The sequence below is a fragment of the Neomonachus schauinslandi genome, chromosome 16, assembly GCF_002201575.2.
Source record: "Neomonachus schauinslandi chromosome 16, ASM220157v2, whole genome shotgun sequence".
Taxonomy (NCBI): Eukaryota; Metazoa; Chordata; class Mammalia; order Carnivora; family Phocidae; genus Neomonachus; species Neomonachus schauinslandi.
Genome location: NC_058418.1, coordinates 10,158,446 through 10,169,241, shown reverse-complemented (window position 1 = coordinate 10,169,241; position 10,796 = coordinate 10,158,446). Strand labels below are relative to the sequence as shown.

Sequence of the window (10,796 nt, the reverse complement as noted above, 5' to 3'; positions counted from 1 at the left end):
GGCTAAATGGCAAGAATAGGCCAAAGGCAAAATTACGAATAACGTAATAGCTCAGGGCATTGTGGGTAATAGAACCGAATGAACGAGCCAAAGGCAGAGGGATAATAGAGAAACAGGGCCGGCAGGCATGATGGGTAATGGACCCAAAACATGATGGTTAATTAAAGAAGCGTTAGAAGGATGACGGATGTGAACAGGCAGAAATGGGCTAAGGGTAGTTCAGGAAAGGAAGATGAAATGAATGGGACAGAGGCATGCTGGGTAACGGGAGCAGAATGAATGGGCCAAAGATAGAAGCCGCAGTGACGCAAGTGGGGGCGGGGAACAGAAGGCATGATGGGTAACAAAAGGGGTGGGTCTACGGCAACTGTCGCGTTAGAATAGCTAAGGAGCATTGTGGGTAAGAAGAAGCCTGACAGGGTTCGGATAACCGGTTAGAATTCTCCCGAGGTACTGTGGGAACGGCCAGCACTTCCGGTTTTCGGTCGCCGGCTCTGGACTAGGGGACTGCCCCTCTGCCGCGGTGCCTGGTGGGACGAGAGGCCTGACCTTGCTGCCTAGCAGCCTCTGCTGCGCAACCCACCTTTACCCGTGTCCCTCGACCCTGGCACATTAGCCAATGAACGTACCAGGCCGATTACGTCACCAGGATCGGTCTCCTGTACCCGCCAGAGCCAATCAGAATGCTTCAAGGCCAAGGCTGACCAATTACAGTGGCAATTTCGCCGCGGGGCGGAGTCGAAAGAGGGGGCGCCCTCTGGAGAGGGGCGGAGGCGACGAGTCAGTGGGCGTTTCAAAGTGCGCAGCGCAGACCAATGGCGGGCGAACAACGGAACCCGCGGCGTTGAGGGCCAATAGATGCGGTCTCCGCGGGCCAATGGGAAAGGCGGGGAGGTGTGTCTCGACCTTCCTGTGAGTGGGAACCAATAGAAAAGGACGTCCCAAAGAGGTGGGTGGGACTCCCAGCCATGACTCCAATTGCAAGGCCAGGCCTTTAAGCTAGCGGGCGGATCCCAGGGCACGCCGAACCAATGGGCTCGGCGGGGCGGGGCGGGGCGACGGTGGTGGCGGCGGCGGCAGCGGGTTCGGTTGCGCGTGGCGCACGGGGTGGGAGCGGAGCCCAGGCCGGGTGCGGGCGCTGCCGCCAGTGAGAACCGGGGCCCGGAGCAGAGCGGGGTTTGGCTGGGACTGGACCCGGAGCGCGCGGGCCCTGACCTTCGCCCTCTGACCTTTCCCCTTGCAGGCGACCATGGGGAACGTCTTGGCCGCTAGCTCGCCGCCCGCAGGGCCGCCGCCACCTCCCGCGCCCGCCCTCGTGGGACTGCCGCCGCCTCCGCCCTCTCCTCCTGGCTTCACGCTGCCGCCGCTCGGGGGCGGTTTGGGCGCTGGGGCTGGCGCGGGTCGAGGTTCGGAACGGACCCCCGGTGCTGCGGCAGGCAGCGCCGCAGGGACCGCGGACGATGGGGCCTGCGGCTGCCTGCCCAACCCCGGCACGTTCGAGGAGTGCCACCGGAAGTGCAAGGGTGAGGGGCGACGGACCCGGCAGGGGTGGGCCCGCATCTCGGGGGGAGGGGGAGCACTCAGAGGACCTTGGGAATTGGCACGGACCATTGGAAACATTTAACAGAGCGTTAGGAGTTGACGTTGGGATCGAATGGTGGAACGTTGGACTTGGGGCATAGAACGATGGGATCAAATGGTGGAACCTCAGGATGGAATGGCAGAGCGGTAGAGGAAAGCCTTAGGGACCTCAAGGAGCCCCGGGGATCAGCCAAGCCAGCCTTCTTATGTGATCGGGAAGGAAACTGAGGCCCAAGGTCACAGTGTCAGCCAGGGTCCAGTGGGGGTGGAACCCAAGGCTTCTGGATCTTGGCTTGGAACAGTTAAGATAGTAAGAGTGGTGGTGACTTATTGAGCACTGTTCTGGCATTCACTATATGTTAATTCACTAAATCCTTGCAATGTCTCCACGTGGTGAGCTTACAGATGACATCTTACAGGTGACAAGTTTGACATAGTTAAAGTGACTTGCCTTGGGTCACATGGGTAGTAAGCGGTGGCACTGGGATTTGGGTGCAGGCAAAGAAGGGCCCTGGTCCTGGCCCCGTGTATTAGGTTAGACGGTCTCTTTATTGGTTGAGGTGCTTTGTGTGATGTTTTGCTTGTGGGTCCTTGGAAGAGGGAGAGCTGGCATGGTAGGGAAGGAAGGAATGAGAGTCCTCGTGTTGGCGTAGGGGTGTGTGTATGTGTGTGGGGAGTGACAGCGCTTCTCTTCTTCAGAGCTATTTCCCATTCAGATGGAAGGTGTCAAGCTCACAGTCAACAAAGGGTTGAGTAACCATTTCCAGGTGAGCCTTCCTGGTGCCCTTACTCTCCAGAGGTCATCCCAACCATCTCCCTGCGCCTACGCATACAACCCCCTCACTGCCCCTAAAGGGCTAGGCTCCTGGGCACCTGAAAAGACTCAGAGACACAGTGCCAGTCTGACTGCTCATTGGGTCCAGTGGAAGTGTTTAGGGACCCAGAACCCGGGGATGCCCCTCCACCTTTCACATCCAGGCAGGAGTGAAGTACCGGGTATGTAGCCTCGTCTCCAGCTTATCTTTTCTCTGAGTGTCTAATCTAGTCAGGCTCAACCTCCCAGTCTTCATCCCCTGCCCTACCCAGAGCTGCCTGTCTTTTTCTCCACGGTGGGGAAGCCAGATTGGCAAGTACCCGCATCCCAGGCTTGTAGGGAGCTTTGCTGGGGGCAGGTTCAGCTGGGTCTGTTGTGGGTGGCCCACAGACTCATCCCCACAGCCTTCCCTCCTCTCCCAGGTAAACCACACAGTAGCCCTCAGCACAATTGGGGAGTCCAACTACCACTTCGGGGTCACGTACGTGGGAACAAAGCAGCTGAGTCCCACAGAGGTGAGGTTCCTTTTGTTTTTTGTTCATTGTATCTTTCTTCTAACCAATATGTAGCCAAGCACCAGGCAGAGAAGGCTCTGTTAATATTAGGAGGGCTGAGCTGCTGAGGGTGCTGGGAGGTGGGGACTGTCTCTCCGAGGTGCTTTGGAACATGGTCACTCCTTCATCCTGAAGCCCTGCTCCCTGCCCAGCCCTGTGCTGGGTCAGGGCCGGGGTCACCAGACAGTGATGACCCAGAGAAAGCAGGGCTTTTGAATGCCAAACAGGGCATTTGGACTTTCCCTAGGGGGCAGTGAAGAGCCACAGAAAGATTTGGGCGGGGAAAGACATGGTCAGATTGACACTCTAGGACCCTCCCTTGGGCTGCCCTGCAGAGGCTGCGTTAAGGGAATGGGGGTGAAACTGGAGGCCTGGAAGGAGGCTGGGCAGAACACAGGTGGAGCTGAGGGACTGAATTACGTCTCTGCTTATACCAACTATTGCCATTCAGGACATTCCTTTATTCCACAAACCTTCATTGTACTGCATTCTGTGCCCAGCCCTGTGCTGGGCAGTGTTGGGGACAGAGCAGTGACTGAAACGGCCCTGGGGTTCACAGTCTAGTAGAGAAAGGGAACGGACCTGTCCCCAGAGAATGACTGTCCAGGGTAGGCAGGACTGAAATGCAGGGGGGGGGCGGGGGGAGGAGGAGCCCAGAGGGGCACCTGACTCAGCCTAGGTGGTCAGGGAGGGCTTCCTGGAGGAGGGGACCTCAGTCCGAGGTTTTCTGATGCTAGGCTTCTCACCTAGGCTCACCACGCTTGTATTTCTATAATGCTAAACCTCTGACCTCTGACCTTGCCCTCTGCGCCACAGGCATTCCCCGTGCTGGTGGGTGACATGGACAACAGTGGCAGCCTCAATGCTCAGGTCATTCACCAGCTGGGCCCTGGCCTCCGGTCCAAGATGGCCATCCAGGTGAGTAGGAGCCACATCAGCTGCTCCCCGAGCCACCCTGAGCACCCGGCTGCCCTCTACACTGTCCCTCCCCCCTACAGACCCAGCAGTCCAAGTTCGTGAACTGGCAGGTGGACGGGGAGTACCGGGGTTCTGACTTCACAGCAGCCGTCACCCTGGGGAACCCAGACGTCCTGGTGGGTTCAGGTAAGAGCCACGGGCCTGGAGGGCAGTCCAGTCTCAGTTGCCCCTTTCCCGGCAATCCATTCCCTTCTCGGGACCTCCTTTTCTACCATCTAGGAATGGTCGGGGGCAGGAGTGACTTTGGAAACACCCACAACATAGCATGGGGTGTAGGCAAGTAGGTTCCAACCCCCCGCTCTGTCCCTGGCTTCACTGCAGCTGTGGGCAAGTTCCCTCACCCCCGTGGGCCTCAGTTTCCTCGTCTGTAACATTGGGCTCCCTCACGGGGCTGCTGAAGAGGTCATTTACGTTGTTTTGTGCGAGAAACTTCAAGAGGTGTGGGGCCCGTAACAGGTCCCGGGGGAATGTGGGCTGCTTCTGTTACTTGTGGGGCTCTGGGGTGGTTTCGGTGCAGAGATCCCAGGGTGGGTGGGTCCACGTGCAGTTCGGGCAGGTAGTCTGAGTCTGAGACAGAAGCTGACCAGGAAAGTTCCTGTTTGGGTTGGTGTAGACAGGGGCCGCCTGACTTGTGCCTGTACGTCTAGTCTCTTCTTGGTTCCCCTTTTTTTTTTTGCTCTGTCTCTGGGTGTTTCTTTGATCACTTTACATTCAGCGTGAGTGTTGCTTGGGCGTGTACCGTGTACATTCCAGTCACCAAGGATAAGGTGTGGCAAACAAGAATTCACTTTGTCCTCTGGGAGCTTCCATTCCAGAGGACCTGGACACAAGCACTTAAAAAAAAAAAGTCAGGGGGGGGGGGGGGGGGGGGGGGCTGGGAAAGATTAGGTCCTTGGGAGGGGTGTGGGGTGGTGTCCTCAGAGAAAGCCTCCTTAGATAGGTAATATTTGATTAAAGATCAAGGATTTGAGGGAAGGTGCCAAGTGGATTTGTGGGGAAAGAGCTCTTCGGCGGAGGCAACAGCAAGTGCAAAGGCCCTGAGGCAGGACACTTTACTGGAACGCCAGGAGGGGGGTGGCTGTAATGGGTAGGGAAAGAGGGAGAGTTGGAAGTCACAGGGGTAAAGGGCCCAAATCAGCTGAGGCTTTGTAGGACTTCAGCCTTCACTCTGAATGAGTCAGGGGCCTCACCAAGGGTTGCGAGCCTGAGAGGGACAGGAGCTGATTTAGCTTCTAACGGGACCCACCGTGCTGCCCAGCAGAGAGCAGACTGTAAGGAGTGAGGAGTGGTCAGGCCCGATGTACTTTGAAAGTGGAGCGCACTGGGTTAGCCGGTGGATTGGGTGTGGGAGGCGAGCAGGAGGAGCGGGATGACTCCGTAAGTTTGGGCTTGAACGACCGGAAAGATGGGAGTGTGGGTTCCTGCTGCCATTTGCTCAGTCTTTTTTTTTTTTAAGATTTTATTTATTTATTTGAGAGAGAGAGAATGAGAGAGAGCGAGTACATGAAAGGGGGAGGGTCAGAGGGAGAAGCAGACTCCCTGCTGAGCAGGGAGCCTGATGCGGGACTCGATCCAGGGACTCCAGGATCATGACCTGAGCCGAAGGCAGTCGCTTAACCAACTGAGCCACCCAGGCGCCCCGCCATTTGCTCAGTCTTGGAGAGCCGGCTCTTGGGCATTGAGTGGCTCTGTGAAGGCAGGAAGCCTGAATCCCGGGGAGAGCTCTCAGTTCTGCCTGCTGGAGGCTAGGGAGCCTCCTCGGAGGAGGTATGGCCTCTGAGCTCCCCAAGGAAGAGAAGGGGCTCCCTGGGCAGGGAGGAGGGGGGCAGCTGAAATGGGAGAGGAGAGAGGGAGGGGCCTCCTAGGCGAGGCTGCACCCACGGGTCCCGTGGAGGCATGAGGAACCTCAGGAAGAAACATGTCATGTTCCTTGCAGACCCGACGTCATTGCCCCCCTCTGCTCATGTGCTCCCTGCACTTGGGCCACATGAGCTTTTCTGAGACTTTCTGGAATGGCTGCATTCTTTCTGTCCCCTGACCTTTTCACGTGCTGTCCCTAACTGCTTGGAGCTCTTCTCTCCGGTCTTGACGTGGCTGAACGAGTAGTTCCAGGGCACAGCTTGCCCTCGCATCGCAGGAAGAGCTCCTGTGAGGAAAGCCGTGCGCGCCTAGCGCCACATCGTGCCCGGGGCTTTGCAGTGCTTCCCCCGGGGATCTCCTCCTTCCCACGCTGGGGTGGCAGCCCTTCCGGGGCAGGAACTTGCTTGTCTCACTTGCCACTGTGCGCCGAGCGCCTGGAACCGTGCCGGGAACAGAGTAGGCGCTGAGAAAACCCCGGACAAGGGAGCGAGTGATGGTGGTGGCATGTCCCGTGTGGTGCTTCTTGCCCTCGGTCAGGCCCTAGGCGTGTGATGCGTGTCCTTTCCTTCAGCCATTCGAGGCACTGGGAATAGAGCAGTGAGGAGAATGGCTTGTTGGATTCTCTCAACAGCCCCGGGAGGTAGGTGCTGCCATTATCCTCCTCTTGCCGAGACCCAGAGAGGGGAAGAGCCTCCCAAGGATGCACAGCGGGTCAGACTCCGGAATCCACGCTCTTCTCGATGGCACCCGGGCACGGCTCCCCGCACGCATGCACTCGCTGGCCGCTTCTGTGCTTCCCATGCTTCCCGGCACTGGCCTCCGGGTCCCTCTTCCCCGGTGCCCGAGGCCGCCGGGGGCACCCTTCGTCTCTTCGTTCTTTCCGTTCCCTCGAATGACGCTGGTGATAGCATCTGTCACGAGGGCACAAAAACGGCATCCCCCTCTGGGTGACGGATCCGGAGTGGGAGTCCATCTTGGGCTCCCAGTGGGAGACCAGGCGCGGGGTTGGGGGTCTCTCTGTGTTGGAGCGCCGTGTCCTGCAGCGGGCAGGGGGTGTCCCTGGCTTTCCGGCCCCCATCTCACAGGTGAGGAAAAGGAGGCCCAGGGGTGGAATCGGGCGCCCGGGTTCACACAGCCGGGAAACCGAGAAGCTGGAATGTGAATCATGGCCCAACTCAAAGGCCTGTATTCCTTCTGGGTTCCCTCCTCGTGGCCTCGGCCTCATCTCAGGAGCCTCCTGCGAACCTAGCATGTGCCCAGCCCTTGGCAGGGTGGTGCCAGGACCCAGCAGTGACTGAGACAGCTCCTTCCTCCCCTCACGGGGTGCCCAGCCCAGTGGGAGCCGGGGCATACTATTTTATTTTATTTTTTGCTTCAGTTTTATTTATTTTTTGAAAGAGAGAATTAAGAGGAGGAGCAGAGGCAGAGGGAGAAGCAGACTCCCCGCTGAGCAGGGAGCCTGACACGGGGCTTGATCCCAGGACCCTGAGATCATGACCGGATTCAAAATCAGGAGTTGGACACTTAACTGATTGAGCCAACCGGGTGCCACATAAGTCACGTTTCTTTTATTTATTTATTTATTTTTAAGATTGATTTATTTGAGAAACAGCACGCGCAGGGGGGAGGGGCAGAGGGAGAAGCAGACTCCCCGCTGAGCAGGGAGCCCAATGTGGGGCTCGATCCCAGGACCCTGGGATCGTGACCTGAGCCAAAGCAGATGTGTAACTGACTGAGCCACCCAGGCGCCCCGGGACATTGGCTTTTAAACAAACAATCACACAGTGACTTCAGTACTATTGTGAAAAATCCTACTCGGGAAAAGTCCAGGTTGCTTAGTGAGAGCTTATAACTACGGCCCCCCTCCCCCACACACACCCCCATCTCACCTAAAGCGGGGGTGGGGGGGACAGCGTCTCTAAGATGGTGGTGTTCAGTTGAAGGGGGGTAGGAGGGCAGTGCTCCTAAGGCCCATGGAGCGCAGGGCGAGGAGAGCAGAAAGACATCCTGTCTGGCTGGGTCCCAGAACTACGCCCCCCTTTGGGTGCTGCCCTTACCTGAGCATCCGCCCTGGGGTGTCTGCCGTTCCTGCCCCGGCTGATTTCCCCAAGGACTCCTGGTGTGGGTCCCAGGCGAGCAGGCCAGGGCGAGGCGGCCCAAACCTCCCTGCTGCCCCGTCTCCGTCTCCGCCTCCTGCTCCCTGCCCAACAGGTTTGGGAAGTGGATCTGGAGGTGCGACTTTGCCGGGTTGCCTGAGGCCACCTCCCTGCTCACAGACCTCACTCGCTTTCTTTCCTTCTCGCGGGGTTTCGGGATCATGAGGTTCTTCCCGGCCACCCCGCATGCTGCAGAATGGCCCCTGCTTGAGAACCCACAGGGGAGCCCACGGGCCTTGGGGGGCGAGGGGGGGGCCGGCTGTGGACACAGGCAGGAGGGACTGCCTGGGTTCAGGAGATCTGTGAGGAGCTGCGAGCAGGGCAGCCCTCCGGGGGAAGAGGCCCAGGGAACGGGCTTGGGGAGCGGGGAGAACGGGCCGAGCTGTGGAAACAAGGGACAGGCAGTGTAGAGCACGTTCTGACCCCAGTTCTCCGACTTCCAGTGGCCTCTCTATGCACAGACTGCAGGGCAGGGGGAAGGTGAAAGCAGAGCGGGGTGACTGCTCTGGTCCCATGGTGACCGTGGCTGCAATCGGGGCGTGCTAGAGAGAAGTTGCCAAATTCAGGAAACAGGTGCGAATATGTAGTCGGCCAGACTCAGCAGGGGAGAGGGCACACCGGGCAGGAGGGACAGTGCATGCACAGGGAAGAGAGGGCTGCTCGTGTTCCATCCTGCCTAGAGGGACACGGCTGTGTCCTGGAAAGAGGAAGGGGCTCGATTTTGAAGCTGGGGCCCAGCCATGTAGGACACTGCAGCTGGGTCTCCTGGGCACTGGGGAGCCACGGCAAGTTCTGAGCAGGAGAACGGGGTTAGGTGTGTGCGTGAACAGGATCCGTCTGTGCTGCAGGTGAAATTAGAGAGGGCGAGGCAGGCCAGGAGGTGGGAGGGATGTTCGGGGGTCCCCAACCCCAAGTCCCAGTGGGTGCCAGAGCTGAGAGGCCGGAGGCTCTGAGTTGAAGTCCCAGTCTCTCTCTGAGCACAGACAGTTACTCTTCCCTCAGGGGCCACATTTCCCCCGCATCGAGTGAGGGGACAAGCCTGGCCCGGGGTGTACGCCTGCTGGCTGCAGGGGGTGACCCAAGTCTCCTGCTCTCGCGGTGAAGGAATGCACACCGAGGCTCACAGAAGCCCAGAGGGGTTAGGTCAGCCGGCCCCTGACCACGACACAGCACCGGAGCCGGGACCCTGAACCCTCGGCCTCCCCGGCCCCACTGGTAGCCCCCATCTGGAGTGCGAGAGGCCTCTGACCCTGCACGCTCATTCCTGCTCCGTCCTGTCCCGGTCCCTGTCCCTGTCCCAGCGTCCTGGCTCTCCCCCGCCCCTCACACGTGCTCTCAGCTCTCCCCAGGTCCCTCTGCGTCCCTGCCCTGCCTTCCCCTTTCCTCCATCCTCCTCTTCCTCGCTGGCTCGTGACCTCAGCCCGACCGTGTCCTCTTAGTCTCCCCTGGGAATCTTCGGCCCTCTCTTCCTCCCTCTGATTCTGTTTCCACTTCTCCACATTAAGTGTCTTGTTTTCTCCTTCACCGTCACGCCCTCTGCGTCTCCGACTCTCTTCCTCCCCGGTTCTCCCGTAGATCACGTTCGTGGTATCTGCTCTCGGCTCCAAAGACAGGCATGAATGCGTCAGTCCCTGGGCTCCAGGCATCCAGCCCAGCAGGCGCACAGTCGCCTGTTAGCCATGCCCAGGGGCCTCGGGCCGACCCCACTGCCAAGGGGCAGGGAGGGCAAGCTGTAGGCCTTGGCGTGGCCGGTCCTAGCGATCACTGAGGCCCGGCCACTGCACTACACCTCATTCGCTCCTTGAGACTTTAGGGCCGCCTCAAGAGGTAGTCTTGCTCACGGAGAAGTGACCCCGGTGGCCCGCTGTTACTCCACGAGTGGTGGGGCTGGGATTTGAACCCAGGCTGTCTGGCCCCCAGAGGCGGAAGGGTTCAGAACCCAGGCCAGAGAGGTGGAGAAGCTCAGATTCTGCCCCTGACATAATCTTGTCACTGCGGGTCAGTGAATCACTCCCTCAGCCTCGGTGGACTCCCAAGTGGTGGCAAATGAATGCCCGCCTCGCAGGGCCTGGGAGGCCTGAGGGGTGGGCCCTGAGCCTCCAGCAGGGGCACGCCTGGAAGGCTGCCTGGAGCAGGAGGTGGGCCCGGCAGAAACAGACCCGCACCAAGCCAAGGTGACACCCCCCCCCACATCTGGCCCACAGGAATCCTCGTGGCCCACTACCTCCAGAGCATCACGCCGTGTCTGGCCCTGGGTGGGGAGCTTGTCTACCACCGGCGGCCTGGGGAGGAAGGCACTGTCATGTCTCTAGCTGGGAAGTACACATGTGAGCGCGGGGCCTGGGGGTAGGGTAGGGGGCGGGGTCCAGGGTCCTGGCCCCCTTGGTAATCTGCACCCCACCCCCACCGCGCTCTCTTACAGTGAACAACTGGTTGGCGACAGTAACGTTGGGTCAGGCGGGCATGCATGCCACCTACTATCACAAAGCCAGCGACCAGGTGACCTGGGCTGGGGACCCGCTGCGAGGGCGGGCTTTGCGGGCCTGGGGGACCAGGGTCTGGTGTGCCCGGGAGCCCGGCCTGGGAAGCTGACCCTTGCGCGTCGCCCCGGCCCCTCCAGCTGCAGGTGGGCGTGGAGTTCGAGGCTAGCACGAGGATGCAGGACACCAGCGTCTCCTTCGGGTACCAGCTGGACCTGCCCAAGGCCAACCTCCTCTTCAAAGGTACAGGCCTGTTTCCCTGCTTGGAAACAAGTAGGCATCAGGTGACTTGGCCCTGAGTGGGTGTGTAGGCCAAAGCAGACGGTGGAGGTTGGGGGTGTGACAGACCCATCCCTAGAGAGTGAAGACCTGG

General features: G+C 59.6%; 1 protein-coding gene across 2 annotated transcripts in view; it reads left to right on the top strand.

Moving 5' to 3' along the window:
• The first annotated feature begins 1,063 nt into the window (after nucleotides 1–1,063).
• Nucleotides 1,064–10,796, top strand: part of TOMM40 (translocase of outer mitochondrial membrane 40) — a 10,993-nt gene continuing 1,260 nt past the window's right edge. The window contains exons 1-9 of one of the 2 annotated variants that reach the window (XM_021681322.2): nucleotides 1,064–1,147; nucleotides 1,244–1,523; nucleotides 2,281–2,348; nucleotides 2,818–2,910; nucleotides 3,766–3,867; nucleotides 3,948–4,053; nucleotides 10,148–10,270; nucleotides 10,366–10,442; nucleotides 10,564–10,666. In XM_021681322.2, the coding sequence (XP_021536997.1) occupies nucleotides 1,250–1,523; nucleotides 2,281–2,348; nucleotides 2,818–2,910; nucleotides 3,766–3,867; nucleotides 3,948–4,053; nucleotides 10,148–10,270; nucleotides 10,366–10,442; nucleotides 10,564–10,666 (946 nt within the window). In that variant the 5' untranslated portion in view covers nucleotides 1,064–1,147; nucleotides 1,244–1,249. The remainder of the gene's footprint in view (nucleotides 1,148–1,243; nucleotides 1,524–2,280; nucleotides 2,349–2,817; nucleotides 2,911–3,765; nucleotides 3,868–3,947; nucleotides 4,054–10,147; nucleotides 10,271–10,365; nucleotides 10,443–10,563; nucleotides 10,667–10,796) is intronic. The other variant, XM_021681323.2, reaches the window with a different exon arrangement.